General features: G+C 41.7%; 1 protein-coding gene across 3 annotated transcripts in view; it reads right to left on the reverse strand.

The window, feature by feature from the left end:
- BAX (BCL2 associated X, apoptosis regulator) overlaps positions 1-8,332 on the reverse strand; it is a 30,261-nt gene extending 21,929 nt beyond the window's left edge. Inside the window, exon 1 of one of the 3 annotated variants that reach the window (XM_070729327.1) lies at positions 8,030-8,332. In XM_070729327.1, the coding sequence (XP_070585428.1) occupies positions 8,030-8,087 (58 nt within the window). In that variant the 5' untranslated portion in view covers positions 8,088-8,332. Of the gene's footprint in view, positions 1-7,684; positions 7,863-8,029 lie in introns of those variants that run through there. The other 2 variants (XM_070729326.1, XM_070729328.1) reach the window with 2 other exon arrangements.
- Between the last annotated feature and the right edge of the window lie 8,179 nt (positions 8,333-16,511).

Raw genomic sequence — 16,511 nt, forward strand, 5'->3', positions numbered from 1 at the left:
GATGTCTATGCTTCAGCCAGCTTGAAACAGACCAAACATTTATTTTAAAAAGCTTCCTCATTTTGTTAAGTTGTCTAGAACAATAATAAAGCAATCTTTAAAAAACAAGTCTAATAATTTGAACATTCTATAGACTTTCATGATTGACTTACCTCCTTGTATCCACATTCAATAACTGATTAGCACAAGAAAATAAAATTCTGCCTCTGTCTCTCCTGGTAATTTGCCTCCTTGCAGCTAAAGCTGTGCTTTAGTTTCACTTTCATTTTAGCACCTGGCTTGTCTTCAGCTTCAGTCAGCTGAGAGTTGGGAAACTGCTAATCAGTTGCTTGGCTTAACAGGCTCTGTGCTGTTTGCTGCAAGGAGGTAAATTGCTGGGAGGCAGAGGCCAAAGGGTAGGGGGTGGCTGAGGCTACATTCGGTGTATAAGACACACCCAAGTTTTCACTCTCTTTTTGGGGGTAAAAAGGCATCTTATACTCCAAATAATACAGTAATTGTCCCTTTCTACTATGCCTTGGTCAAGCCTCAGATTATTGTATTGCGTCCACCTGAAAAACAGGAGGGAAAAGCCTACAGAAGACCTACCGGTAAGATGAAAGATCTGGAAAACAAATACATTCTATGAAGAATTGTTGAAAAGAACTAGGCGTGTTTAAGGTGGAGAAGAAACGATTGAGAAGGGGAATGATAACCATCTTTAAATATCTGAAGGGTTGTTGGAGAGCGGGGATGTCAAACTCAATTTCATTGAGGGCCGCATCAGGGTTGTGCTTGACCTGGGGGGCGGGGCTGGGAGGTGTGGCCAACTTGATGTCACTCATGTTGGAAATGCCTGAGGTTGCCCAAGTGCTCTGCCAGCAAAAAACAGATCGTGGCCCTCCCGAGCTTCGTTTTCACTGGCAGAAGCACTGCAGGCTGGTCCTTCACTGTTTTTAGGGTCCCCCCCAAGGGCCAGATCTAAGTACCGTACTGGCTGGATCCATACCACGGGCCTTGAGTTTGATACCCCTGTTGTAGAGGGTTAGAGTAAGGACTCCGTAGGTTAAAATAAAGCTAATGGGATGAATCTTCCAAGGATTAGGGTCTCCAACCTTGGCAACTTTAAGACTTGTGGACTTCAACTCCCAGAATTCCTCAGCCAGCAAAGCTGAGGAATTCTGCGAATTGAAATTTGTAAGTCTTAAAGTTGTGGTCTTCCGCTCCCAGAATTCCTAAACCAGCAAAGCTGAAGAAATAATGGAATTAAAATTCATAAATCTTAAAAGTTTATTAATTGATTAATTCGACTTCCATGCCGCCCGTCTCAACCGACTCAGGGCGGCGATTTGAAGACATTAGGAAGAACCTGAGAGTAAGAGCTTGGAGACATTAGGAAGGTTGGAAGGTTGGAGACATTAGGAAGAACCTGAGAGTAAGAGCATGGAGACATTAGGAAGAACCCGAGAGTAAGAGCTTGGAGACATTAGGAAGGTTGGAGGGTTGGAGACATTAGGAAGAACCCGAGAGTAAGAGCTTGGAGACATTAGGAAGGTTGGAGGGTTGGAGACATTAGGAAGAACCTGAGAGTAAGAGCTTGGAGACATTAGGAAGAACCTGAGAGTAAGAGCTTGGAGACATTAGGAAGGTTGGAGGGTTGGAAACATTAGGAAGAACACGAGAGTAAGAGCTTGGAGACATTAGGAAGGTTGGAGGGTTGGAGACATTAGGAAGAACCCGAGAGTAAGAGCTTGGAGACATTAGGAAGGTTGGAGGGTTGGAGACATTAGGAAGAACCCGAGAGTAAGAGCTTGGAGACATTAGGAAGGTTGGAGGGTTGGAGACATTAGGAAGAACCTGAGAGTAAGAGCTTGGAGACATTAGGAAGATTGGAGACATTAGGAAGAACCCGAGAGTAAGAGCTTGGAGACATTAGGAAGGTTGGAGACATTAGGAAGAACCCGAGAGTAAGAGCTTGGAGACATTAGGAAGGTTGGAGGGTTGGAGACATTAGGAAGAACCTGAGAGTAAGAGCTTGGAGACATTAGGAAGATTGGAGACATTAGGAAGAACCCGAGAGTAAGAGCTTGGAGACATTAGGAAGGTTGGAGGGTTGGAGACATTAGGAAAAACCCGAGAGTAAGAGCTTGGAGACATTAGGAAGGTTGGAGACATTAGGAAGAACCCGAGAGTAAGAGCTTGGAGACATTAGGAAGGTTGGAGACATTAGGAAGAACCCGAGAGTAAGAGCTTGGAGACATTAGGAAGGTTGGAGGGTTGGAGACATTAGGAAGAACCCGAGAGTAAGAGCTTGGAGACATTAGGAAGGTTGGAGGGTTGGAGACATTAGGAAGAACCTGAGAGTAAGAGCTTGGAGACATTAGGAAGATTGGAGACATTAGGAAGAACCCGAGAGTAAGAGCTTGGAGACATTAGGAAGGTTGGAGGGTTGGAGACATTAGGAAAAACCCGAGAGTAAGAGCTTGGAGACATTAGGAAGGTTGGAGACATTAGGAAGAACCCGAGAGTAAGAGCTTGGAGACATTAGGAAGGTTGGAGACATTAGGAAGAACCCGAGAGTAAGAGCTTGGAGACATTAGGAAGGTTGGAGGGTTGGAGACATTAGGAAAAACCCGAGAGTAAGAGCTTGGAGACATTAGGAAGGTTGGAGACATTAGGAAGAACCCGAGAGTAAGAGCTTGGAGACATTAGGAAGGTTGGAGACATTAGGAAAAACCCGAGAGTAAGAGCTTGGAGACATTAGGAAGATTGGAGACATTAGGAAGAACCCGAGAGTAAGAGCTTGGAGACATTAGGAAGGTTGGAGACATTAGGAAGAACCCGAGAGTAAGAGCTTGGAGACATTAGGAAGGTTGGAGGGTTGGAGACATTAGGAAAAACCCGAGAGTAAGAGCTTGGAGACATTAGGAAGGTTGGAGACATTAGGAAGAACCCGAGAGTAAGAGCTTGGAGACATTAGGAAGGTTGGAGGGTTGGAGATATTAGGAAGAACCTGAGAGTAAGAGCTTGGAGACATTAGGAAGGTTGGAGGGTTGGAGACATTAGGAAGAACCTGAGAGTAAGAGCTTCTGGTCAGTGGAACGGGTTATGCATAACTCAAGAGTAGTTTCACTACCTTCCCTGGAGGTTTTCATCTACTGGAGATGGGGTAGTGAATCTTGCAGTGTCCAAGGGGATGGAACAGGTGACGGATGAATCGAAACTAAGAGAATGATGATGAACAGAAACTAAGAAGCAAACTTACAGCCCAGCCTGTTAACCTTTGAACGCTGTTACTCCTGTCAACATGGCTGACTCATCTTTTAATCGAGAAACCCCTTTAGCACAGCCTGAAATTCACCCGTTGCAAATGTCAATAAAAGATGATGAAGAAAATCAAGTTCTTCCTTCATCGGTTCTAGAAAATAAAACAATTTCCTTTTTCATTTCTTCTGATGTGCCACCCATTTTCTTTCAGGACAGTCTTATCATGACTAATTATTTACCTAGCAGCATATTTAGCCTATCATTTCATGTGATTGCTTCAAGTATCAGTTCATTATTTTTTATCTCTCTCCATACTAATAAAGAGACCAACAATCTAAAACCACCCAGCCAGAAAATGTTTAACTTCAACATTCTTCTACCTGACTCAAACAGATGTCAGTGGGACTTGAAGATGGCAAAGGGACCGTCTTCCGCCGCACGAATCCCAGCGACCAGTTAGGTCCCACAGAGTGGGTCTTCTCCGGGTCCCGTCAACTAAACAATGCCGCTTGGCGGGACCCAGGGGAAGAGCCTTCTCTGTGGCGGCCCCAGCCCTCTGGAACCAACTCCCCCCAGAGATTAGAATCGCCCCCACCCTCCTTGCCTTTCGCAAGCTACTTAAAACCCACCTCTGCCACTAGGCATGGGGGAATTAAGATTCCTTCTCCCCCTAGGCCTTTACAATTGTATGTATGGTATGCTTGTATGTATCTTTGGTTTTTTTATATTAAGGGGTTTTTTAATTCGCTTTTAGTATTGAATTATTACTGTATATTGTTTATGATTGCTGTTAACTGCCCCGAGTTTTTGGAGAGGGGCGGCATATAAATCCAATAAAACTAAACTAAACTAAACTAAACAAAGGCTGCCTTACATCCGTAAGGTAAAAATGATTTGACTTTAGGTTTCTTAAGAGCTTTATGCAGGTAGATATTGATTTATGAGGATACGTTGGCTGGAATTATGGTTGCAAATCATGCTGTTAGTTGAGTCACCTGGTGACCACGGCCAATTTTACAACCCTTTTGCAGCAGTCATTAAGTGAATTAATACTTAGTCTGTTTTCCCCAATGGGTGGAAAATTGAAAGTAAATGCTGGTTTCTGTAAAAAAAAAAAGTATTAAATCGTAATCACGCGACTACGTGACACTGCAGAAAGATGTAGATGAGAGCCAGTTACTGAGCACTCAAAATGTGATCACATGATCTTGTGGAGGGGCGGGGAGATGGCTGTCAGAACTTTGAATCAGAGTTGTTAAGTAACCCCAGGAAGACCCCCATCATAATTTGGAACAGTCACTAAGCAGCCAATTGTAAGTTGAGGCCTACCTGCGCATATATTTGTTATTAATTTGTAATAATAACAAATATAAACACTTTGGTTTACCTGGTATTAGAGCAACATGAAACCGAAACCTGTTTTTAAAACATGTTCCACATGGGGAATGTAGATATAGGTTAGCAGTGATGCCAGGTTCACAAAAAATGCAGTACTTACTTAGCAATTCCCCCCTTAATAATTGTCTTTATTCTCGATTCTTTGAACATACATGTTCCTACCTCCCATGTTTTCTATTCTGCCAACGCTCCTCCATGATCAGCAAAAAATTTGATCTAGAAAAAACTTTTGCCTGACAAAGTAATATGCCTTTGTTTCCCATTCATTCCCTAAAATGTGCCAATTAAAAATGTTTGTTTTACATCAGAGTAAAACTGCATTTTTCTGAAATTTCAATACCATCTCTAGTGCCGCGATCCATGTAAAGCATGCTGCAGGTTATGTCTTCCTGTTGTTGGGGTTTTTTTTTTTACATTTATACCTTGTGCCTTTTTCAACCCTTCTGATCTAAATTTAGATTGTAAGTTGCTAACAAGCAGAGACTTGTCCTTTACGTGATCACTACTAACTTGATTTTAATAAAGTAATGAGACAGTGTTACAGAAGGCACTTCTAGAGACAATACTCCTGTGAACAATCATTGAGCAGCGATTCTCAATTTTGACAACTTTAAAGATGTGTAGACTTCAACTTTCAGAATTCCCTAAGCAACATCCCCTCTGGCTCTGAAGTAGCTTTTAGATTTCTATTGTGACCAAAAAAATGATGAATTAGAAATACTATTATTTAATCTGATTAAGCATGGCCTTTTTAAGTTTAAAGAATTGGCTAGGTGTTTAATACATGTTAGCATCAATATCTGTAGCAAGGACCATTCATTTATTTACATGGCTGCCTATCTCTCAACAGAGATTCTGGGCAGCTAACAGAATTAAAAGTCAAGAGAAACAAATCTGCAACAACAACAAAAATTGGATATAAGTTATAGGAAAAAATAAATAGAAAACACAAAGGGCCACACAAGAACCACAACACCCATCTCAATGGCTAGGGAAAAACAAACCCTATTCATATATATCATTTTTTGTGTAGAAATGAATTTTATAATCAAAAAATACAGTGGGAAATTATTAGATACATTTCTAAAATTTAGTACTTCAGATAAACTTCAATCTTGTTAAACAATTTCATTTCACTACTTTTGATTTCTGCCTACCAAAGGATCTGTGTTTTGTCTAAAAATGTTTCTCTTCTAAATATTGTTTCTCTTTGTTTTCTCAAATTTGGAAATATAGGCAGAAATAAACAAATACAGTTCAAGTACTAAACTATAAGATATAAATTAAAAGAACAACTACCAAAGTATATTATCAAAACATTAATCGGCAGTCAAGATGGATAACTGTTTTCCTTTAAAAAAATAGGATCTTATTTTAATCACATTTTAAGATGTTATTGAGATCTTATTTAATTCAAGCACATCAATATGAATATTCATTTGAACTTTGAATTATGTTTTCCCAGCATATTGGTTAATGGTAACCAATTGATTGACCTTGTTTGACAAGATACACCATTTTCTTATCTCTCTTTGTAAAACTGAGAAAACAAAGATGGAGGGAGGAGAAATGGTAGAGACTTGGAGAGGAGGAAGAAGGGGTGGTGGGCGTACAGTTTCTTAAAATAAATTTCTGAGTTCTACTGGAGAAAATGTAGGAATTAAATCCTACTGAGACAGCACACCATAGAGTCACTTGGGAATAAATTTTGAATCTCCAGACAATACGACGGTGTGTATCAAATGCCAAAGTAATTCCATTTTTCAGAAACTGAATAAAAAAGTACCAGAGTACTGAAAAATGTATTTCTAAATCAAAGTACGAGAAAGTAAAACTTAAACTGGTGATTTAAATCAAATCTATAATCCTTTAAACACATTAAATATTCACTCCAAAAGATTATGTGAAAAGCAAAAGCGAATGTCAATGTTTGTAACTTACAGTTATGAGACGGAGCAAAGTCCCATTACCATTAAAAAGCATTGCACAGCTACTCCATCTTTCTCTTTATTACTGCATATTTATTTGTGTGTGTGTGTTGTGTGAGAAAGGGTGGAAAGGACACAAATAACAGTTTTTTTAAAAAAAAATTGATGTATTACAGTTGGAATAAATTTGGAGCACATTTCAATGGAAAGCTTAGCTTCCACAGCTTCACCACAATACCATTTTTTTTGTTGCTTTCCCTCATTTCATTTGTTAAGAATTCAAAAGTTTCCGAGCCGATTTTGTGTCATTTTAATTAACTTCCTGAAGACACTGCCCTTATATAGATTTTCAGTTTCTACTTTAATGCTAACATCCATCGCCATCTCACGTTTTAAATGTTTTGTTGTGGCTTTGATTTTCGGGAATTTATTGTGCTCCTTTGTGCACCCGCCACTTGAAATATAGTGACTACAACAATTTTAACAAGAGAAGACCCCTTGCCAAGAACCTTTTCAAACATTTCCAAACTCGGTTGCAGCACCTGAAATCTGACATCGCCCACTCCCACCGCCAACTCTGCTGTCTTTGAAAACAGGCTTTCCACCCAATCTTGCAATAATCTGGATTTGTTCTTGGTAATACATCTACAGTATTCCTATTTCTTCTTCTTTTCCTCCTCCTCCTTTGGGTGGAGGTATGTGTACTGTGATTTTGTTTTCAATCTGAATCAGAGTTGCTTTCCAGTCGGGTGGTTTTTAGAAATCTAAATCAATGACAGATCCTCATCGGAATTGTCAATACACTGCGATTTTTGTTTTAAATTTGGATCAGAGTAACTCTCGAATCGGGTGAAATCTTAAATCATCAATGACCAGATCCCCATCGGAATCCCGGCTCAGCATCTTTGGAGCACTTAAAATAAAACTCTCTTGCCAGGATGGGTTCCCCCTATTGTCGTTTCAAAATCCTTATTTAAGTCACCCTCCCGAGGCGAGAATAAAGCCTAGATGAGAAACACCCCGAGATTCCCGAGGAAGAAGCAGCAGAAGCCCCCAAAGCAGCCGAAGGTTTTGGTGTTTTGTTTTGTTTTTTGCCCGCCACCTGAACCTACCTGGCAGGGTTGTCGCACGGACACAAACAAAAACATGCCCACGGCCCTGCCCTTCCTCAGCCCGGCAAGAGCTGCCACCCTCCGCCGGGCAGAGGCAAGTGGGGGGACTCGCTGGGTGGGGACGGCGGACTGCCGGGATCGGAGGCGCTAAGAAGGCTGGCGAGGAGCAGCATCGAGGCGCTCAGGCTAAAAAGGGTGAAGGGAGCCATGGAAATCTTCATGCCCGGGCATGCCCTCGTCTTCGGAGAGGCGCAGCTCGCGCGTGCTTCGGCGTCCAGCCTCAGGCAAGGCTGGCCCGGCTGCCGCGCCCCGCCTTCCCTGCTCCCCGAGCCCCGGCACGCTCACCCTCCATGCGAGGCGGGAGCTCCCGCTCCCTCCCGGGACCCGCCGCTGCCGCCGCCATCGCTCCACTCTACTCAGCTGTGCCCGACTCAAGGCGGCAACCCGCTTTATAGAGTCACGTGATCCAGCGGCCGGCAGGGGGACAGGAGGAATGGAAGAAGGGGGGGGGAAATAGTGAGAGGTGGGGGGGGAGGAGGAGGAAAAGCAGCGCGGAGAATGGGAGAGGGTCATTGCCGGTCACGTGACGATGCAGCGGCATCCGAGAGAGAGAGCGAGAGAGAGGCGGGCTGAAAGCCATGACACCCTCCTTCCTGGTTGCCGGCTTGAACAGCCGAGGAGGGAAGGTGGTGGTAAGTGGGGGAGGCGGGTAAATGCCACCACGCAAACTTCCGTCAGGTCATGCGCAAAACTGTCCTTTGTAGCCAATGCATGTAAGGGCACACTATCCTCTCCCGCCCTCCTCGACTTTGTGAGCCACGTGACCCCGGTGTCGTCACGCTCCTCTCTAAAGGAAGAGGCGAAAGTAAAGCAATCATGCGATGCGAAGGAGGCCCCGCCCCGCTGGAAGAAAGACTTTAATTCTCCCCCACCCCCGCACTGCCGGTAGGGGGCAGCAAAAATGAACTTCATTTTTTTAAAAAAAATTGGATTTGCTTCTGCGTTAAACGTGCAAGGTTGGACTGAGATCGCTAAAAGCTAACCAGGCGGGATTAAGTTCAGACAATAGTTATTTGTCGAATTTGCAACAGTTCACCTAGTGACCGCTCGAGGTAAGGAAAAAGTGACATGACCTTTTTTCACACTGCTGATTGTTGCAGTTTCCCCGCAGTCACATGATTTACATTTGGATGCTTGAAAAGTGACTCATATTTATGACCGTATATTGCGGTCATGCGATCCGCTGTTGCAACCTTCAGACAAAGTCCATGAGGAAATTGGATCCACTCAACAAGTGTTGCTAACCTCCTCAGTGGTTCATTTAATAAATGCGGCAAGAAGTTGTAAAATGATGCAAAACTCACTTAATGAATTTCTCCCTTAACAACCTAAATTTGAGGCCAAATTTTGGTCATATGTTGAGGACTAATGTATTGTACAGTCCGTCAAAATAGAGTTGGCTTATACCTTAATCATGGTTGCATTAAGTGAGGAGTTTTAAGAATTCTTCAATGAGCTAAAATAGAAAGGCAAGGCAGGGAAAAACCTCTTTAATCAAAGTGAAAAACTAGATACAATTTGAAACTACTGTATTAAGATTTTTTTGCTGCACGTATTATTAAAACATAAATTTGCCTTCCTCTTATTTTCCCCACAACAATCCTGTGAGGTGGTTTGGCCTCAGAGAGGAACTGCCCCAAAGTCACTCAACTGACTTTCATTTATTTATTTATTTTATTTATTTTTATGCCGCCCTTCTCCTTAGACTCAGGGTGGCTTACAACATGTTAAGCAATAGCACTTCTTAACAGAGCCAGCATATTGCCCTCACAATCCGGGTCCTCATTTTACCCACCTCGGAAGGATGGAAGTTGAGTCAACCTTGAGCCGGTGATGTGATTTGAACCGCTGACCTGCAGATCTACAGTCAAATTTCTCATGTCAAAAGCAAGATTAGAACTCAGGCTCCTGGTTTCTAGGCTAGTGCCTTAATAACTACACAGACTGGCTATGCAAATCAATGAAAAATATCCATATTGTTGCCAATGAAACTACTTACGAACATGTTATAATAGAATAGATAATAATAATAGAATTCTTTATTGGCCAAGTGTGATTGGACACACAAGGAATTTGTCTTGGTGCATGTACTCTCAGTGTACATTAAAGAAAATATAGATTTGTCAAGAATCATGAGATACAACACTTAATGATTGTCATAGGGGTCAAATAAGCAACGAAGAAACAATCGATATTAATAAAAATCTGAAAGATACAAGCAACAAGTTACAGTCATGGAGTCCTAAGTGGGAGGAAATGGGTGATAGGGATGATGAGAAAAAACTAGTATAAATAGAAGTGAAGACTTAGTAAAAGTTTGACAGTGTTGAGGGAATTATTTGTTTAGCAGTGATGCCGTTTGGGGAAAAAATGTTCTTGTGTCTAGTTGTCTTGGTGTGCAGTGCTCTGTAGCGACGTTTTAAGGGTAGGAGTCGAAGCAGTTTATGTCCAGGATGTGAGGGGTCATTAAATATTTTCACCACGCTCTTTTTGACTCATGCAGTATACAGGTCCTCAATGGAAGGCAGATTGGCAGCAATTGTTTTTTCTGCAATTCTGATTATCCTCTGAAGTCTGTGTCGGTCTTGTTGGGTTGCAAAACCAAACCAGACAGTTATAGAGGTGCAGATGACAGACTCAATGATTCCTCTGTAGAACTGTATCAGCAGCTCCTTGGGCAGTTTGAGCTTCCTGAGTTGGCGCAGAAAGAACATTATTTGTTGTGCTTTTTTGATGATGTTTTTGATGTTAGGTGACCGTTTTAGGTTTTGAGATATAATAAAACCTAGAAATTTGAAGGTCTCTACTGTTGATACTGTGTTGTCTACTATTGTGAGAAGTGGAAGGATGGGTTTCTCCTAAAGTCTACCACCATTTCTACGGTTTTGAGTGTGTTTAGTTCTAGATTGTTCCGGTCACACCACAAGGTTAGTTGTTCAACCTCCCGTCTGTATGCGGATTCATCATTGTCTCAAATGAGTCCGATCACTGTTGTGTCATCTGCAAACTTCAGTAGTTAACAGAGTCAGCCTGGGGGGGGGGGGGGCTGTGCTAATTGTAGAGGTGATTTTTCCTAGCTTCACCTGCTGCTGCTTCCTGTCTGTTAGGAAGCTTGTGATCCACTTACAAGTGTGTCCAGGTACCGCTAGCTGATTTAGTTTGGTTAAGAGAATGTCCGGTATGATGGTGTTGAATGCTGAACTGAAGTCTACAAAGAGGACCCTAGCGTAGGTCATTGGAGATTCAAGATGTTGTAGGATGTAGTGTAGAGCCATATTAACAGTATCATCTGTCAATCTATTTGCTCGGTATGCAAATTGTAGTGGGTCTAACAGTGGATCTGTGATGGTTTTCGAGTGGGACATCACCAACCTAATATATCATCAAGAATTTAATTCAGCTTTGTTATTTTCTTTTAACTTGTAAAATACCCTAACGCTACACTATTCATGCTCTTGGTTTTAAACTTTTACTTAATTGTTAATTTTAATCTTAATGCTTTAAATGTTTTTATACTTATGCTTTAATTCTATTGTAAGCAGTCCAGGGTTACTCAGGACAAAGAGATGGGTTGGGAAATAATAATGATAAAGGGACTAGAAACAAATACATACAAGGAAAGGTTGCAGGAACTGGTCATGGATAGTCTAGCAAAGAGGAGGTCCAGGGGCGGCCACAGAGAGGAGGGGGTCACACTGTTTTCCAAACCACCAGAGAGCCAGACAAGGAGCAACAGATGGAAGCTATATCCAAGGAGAGATTCAACCTGGATATAAGGAGGAACTTTCTGACAGTGAGAGCAATCAACCAGTGGAGTGGCTTGCCTGAAGAGGTGGTATACGCTCCAACACTAGAGACTTTCAAGAAAAGATTGGACTGATATTGGACTAATGAAAGACTTAATGAACTCAATCTGTATAGTCTGGAGGACAGAAGGAAAAGGGGGGACATGATCGAAACATTTAAATATATTAAAGGGTTAAATAAGGTCCAGGAGGGAAGTGTTTTTAATAGGAAAGTGAACACAAGAACAAGGGGACACAATCTGAAGTTAGTTGGGGGAAAGATCAAAAGCAACATGAGAAAATATTATTTTACTGAAAGAGTAGTAGATCCTTGGAACAAACTTCCAGCAGATGTGGTAGATAAATCCACAGTAACTGAATTTAAACATGCCTGGGATAAACATATATCCATCCTAAGATAAAATACAGGAAATAGTATAAGGGCAGACTAGGTGGACCATGAGGTCTTTTTCTGCCGTCAGACTTCTATGTTTCTATGCGATGTAGGGTCTCTTGCACCAGCAGGGGGTTGGACTAGATGACCTGCAAGGTCCCTCCCAACTCTAATAATAATAATCTTCAAAATGGCAACCAAATTGCTTAGAATTATCAGGTGTTTGGAAGGAAATAGATGTGCTATCAAGTTGGTGCCTATATTTAGCAACTGCATAGTAACTTTTCTCCATCAGAAAGAATAGATACTCAAAGTTGCTCCTTCTTGGATCAAATAAAGACATAGATTCTGGTTTTTCAGTTTTAGATGTCCTAAAGTTGAATAATTTGCTACCTTTACTAGGATATCAAGTGTATATCAAGCCCTTCATGGCACCGGACCAGATTATCTCAGGGACCCCCTTCTGCGGCACAAATCCCAGCGACCAGTTAGGCCCCACAGAGTGGGTCTTCTCCGGGTCCCGTCAACTAAACAATGCCGCTTGGTGGGACCCAGGGGAAGAGCCTTCTCTGTGGCGGCCCTGGCCCTCTGGAACCAACTCCCCCCAGAGATTAGAATTGCCCCCACCCTCCTTGCCTTTCGTAAGCTACTTAAAACCCACCTCTGCCGCCAGGCATGGGAGAATTAAAATTCCTTTTCCCCCTAGGCCTTTACTATTTTATGCATGGTATTTTTTTATGTATGTTTGGGTTTTTTTATATTAAGGGGTTTTTAATTCGTTTTTAGTATTGATTATTGTACACTGTTTTATGATTGCTGTTAGCCGCCCCGAGTCTTCGGAGAGGGGCGACATATAAATCAAATAAATAAACAAACAAACAAACAAATAAAGTATCAAGCGGCCGATAAGGTCCCACAGAGTTGGCCTTTTCCGGGTCCCTTCGACCAATGTCGTTTGGCGGGTCCCAGGGGAAGAGCCTTCTCTGAGGCGGCCCCGGCCCTCTGGAACCAACTCCCCCCAGAGATTAGAACTGCCCCCACCCTCCTTGTCTTTCGCAAGTTGCTCAAGACCCACCTGTATCGCCAGGCATGGGGGAACTAAGACATCTTCCCCAGGCTTTTTATATTTCATGTTTGATATGTATGTGCTGTATGGTTTTTAATTGTTGGGGCTTTTATATATATTTTATTATTAGATTTGTCCCATTGTTACACTGTTTCTTATTACTGTTGTGAGCCACCCCGAGTCTTCGGAGAGGGGCGGCATACAAATCTAAATAATAATAATAATAATAATAATAATAATAATAATAATAATAATACAACCTAAAGTTTTAGGGATTTAAATGATTCCTATTAACCTTCAGAGTTCTCAAAACACTACAAATTGCGTAATTATAAATTGATAGTAAACATTGTAAAATATGGAGGCATTTCAACTATGGGATCCTTTGTGCTCTCTAAGGTTGAGGGTTGTTTGTAGATTTATTTATTTATTTTTATTTATTTATTGGATTTGTATGCCGCCCCTCTCCACGGACTCGGGGCGGCTAACAACAGTGATAAAAACCATATGTAGCAATCCAATAATAAAACAACTAAAAACCCTTATTATAAAAACCAGACATACATACTGACATACCGTGCATAAACTGAAGAGGCCCAGGGGGAAAGAACATCTCAGTTCCCCCATGCCTGACGGCAGAGGTGGGTTTTAAGGAGCTTACGAAAGGCGAGGAGGGTGGGGGCAATTCTGATCTCTGGGGGGAGTTGGTTCCAGAGGGCCGGGGCCGCCAGAGAGAAGGCTCTTCCCCTGGGTCCCGCCAAATGACATTGTTTAGTTGACGGGACCCGGAGGCCAACTCTGTGGGACCTAATCGGTCGCTGGGATTCGTGCGGCAGAAGGTGGTCCCGGAGATAATCTGGTCCGGTGCCATGAAGAGCTTTATAGGTCATAACCAACACTTTGAATTGTGACCGGAAACTGATCGGCAACCAATGCAGACTGCGGAGTGTTGGTGAAACATGGGCATTTTTGGGAAAGCTCATGATTGCTCTCGCAGCTGCATTCTGCACAATCTGAAGTTTCCGAACACTTTTCAAAGGTAGCCCCATGTAGAGAGCATTACAGTAGTCGAGCCTCGAGGTGATGAGGGCATGAGTGACTGTGAGCAGTGACTCCCGGTCCAGATAGGGCCGCAACTGGTGCACCAGATGTTTTATTATTGAACTGATTATAGCAACACCGGTGCAAAACTCTCTCTTAACACTGATGTTACCTAGTTTGGTAATGAAATGTCTGCAAGAAAAACACCAATCTCAGAGAACAGTGAAGTCTTAAGTGATCTGCTGTGAACTATAAATATTCTCTTCTATTGGTACATCTCAACTATGTTTAATTTCAATTACATGTTTTTTATGTCGGATCACCCTGGTATATTGAAAGAACGTCACAGTTCCTTTTTGCCTCTAGTCCCAACCCAGGGCCATTTCAAGGCAGTTAATTTATTCATGGTCGACAAATTATATTCTGTATGTATCACATGTTTTTGCTGAATTTTTAAAATTAAGGGAGACTAGGATAGCACTATTTCGGCCTTGTTCTGGCCTCGTCAGCTAGCCGTACCCTTACTGGGATTTGATCCTGGGGCTTCTGCCTTGTAAGGCAGAGAATTAACCTCTAGGCCACAGGTTCTTTGGCTTCAGCCTTTTTAACATGGCAGTCTAGGCATTTTTTTTAACTTCAGGAAAACATTTTTTTTCTATTTTTGGTCAAAACCATCTTTTGATATTAAAGAATTTGAGTTTTTGTTGCTAAACAAGACAGGATATTCTGAAAGTTCTTGAATACACCCACAAGTTTTAAACTCAGCTGAAATACAACCCATAAATTTGCCACCTTTGGTATCTAATTGTCTAGAATTTTTAATTCAAGTCTCACATACAATAGTTATAAGATAGAAACCTAGCTGAGAAAGCGGCCCTGAGCAGCAGCTCAGCGGGTGAGGGAGAGAGGGGCAGAGGAAGAAATATGGTTTTGTGTGAGGGCAGCTGCGCATATTTTCGTTTGTGTGAAAAATGGGCTGCGATCGCTGGCGCCTACCACTCTTTCAGCCCGGTTGTGAATAGGCCACGGCCAGGTGTTAGGCTCAAGCCAGATTGAGGACTCCTGTTCTAACATATCACATATAACAATACACTTGTCATTTGTTTATATACCCAATAAAAAGTCTTGATTATCATATAATTGATATTGATATTCCTGGAGGCGTCTGTAATATGGTAAATGATTTAGCTTTACTAGATAAATGGTCAAAGCAAGGGAAACTGCAGTTTAATGTTTCCAAATGTAAAATAATGCACTTGGGGAAAAGGAATCCTCAATCTGAGTATTGTATTGGCAGTTCTGTGTTAGCAAAAACCTCAGAAGAGAAGGATTTAGGGGTAGTGATTTCTGACAGTCTCAAAATGGGTGAACAGTGCAGTCAGGTGGTAGGGAAAGCAAGTAGGATGCTTGGCTGCATAGCTAGAGGTATAACAAGCAGGAAGAGGGAGATTATGATCCCGCTATATAGAGTGCTGGTGAGACCACATTTGGAATACTGTGTTCAGTTCTGGAGACCTCACCTACAAAAAGATATTGACAAAATTGAACGGGTCCAAAGACGTGCTACAAGAATGGTGGAAGGTCTTAAGCATAAAACCTATCAGGAAAGACTTAATGAACTCAATCTGTATAGTCTGGAGGACAGAAGGAAAAGGGGGGACATGATCAAAACATTTAAATATGTCAAAGGGTTAAGTAAGGTCCAGGAGGGAAGTGTTTTTAATAGGAAAGTGAACACAAGAACAAGGGGACAGAATCTGAAGTTAGTTGGGGGGAAAGATTAGAAGTAACGTGAGAAAATATTATTTTACTGAAAGAGTAGTAGATCCTTGGAACAAACTTCCAGCAGACGTGGTAGATAAATCCACAGTAACTGAATTTAAACATGCCTGGGATAAACATATATCCATCCTAAGATAAAATACAGAAAATAGTATAAGGGCAGACTAGATGGACCATGAGGCCTTTTTCTGCCGTCAGACTTCTATGTTTCTAAATGCTTTTTGCTTTTGTATTTTTGATTGTTCACGTTTTCAGGTGGGCAAAGAAGCCCCTTTGCAAAGGTAAAAGTGTCTCTCTCAAATTCAAGTTCTTATTAGCTCCACGTCAAACTCGGGTGCCTGAGTTTCAAGGCAAAAGACACAATAGGGAAAATATTATATTTCGAACCATTTGGCGTACACCATTTCATGAAATCTGATTTTGAATGAGGAATTCCAAAATCCTGAAACTATTTGGTTTCACATTTTGGAACTTTTATAGCACAAAGAGTGAATGAGATGTCCTTAGATTGCCCAATCAAAATAAAATAAATTGTGGCAACTATACCTATGTTGTTAATTTGAGCAAGAAAAAAAACTTCCCTAACTTGAACTTGACAACTTATCTTGATTACTATTGAAGTTTTTTAATTTAAATGATAAAGAAGTTTAAATCAACCAAGATTGAAATCAGACACTCTAGGAATTTAATACAATGCAA

This window comes from Erythrolamprus reginae, chromosome Z (assembly GCF_031021105.1).
Source record: "Erythrolamprus reginae isolate rEryReg1 chromosome Z, rEryReg1.hap1, whole genome shotgun sequence".
NCBI lineage: Eukaryota > Metazoa > Chordata > Lepidosauria > Squamata > Dipsadidae > Erythrolamprus > Erythrolamprus reginae.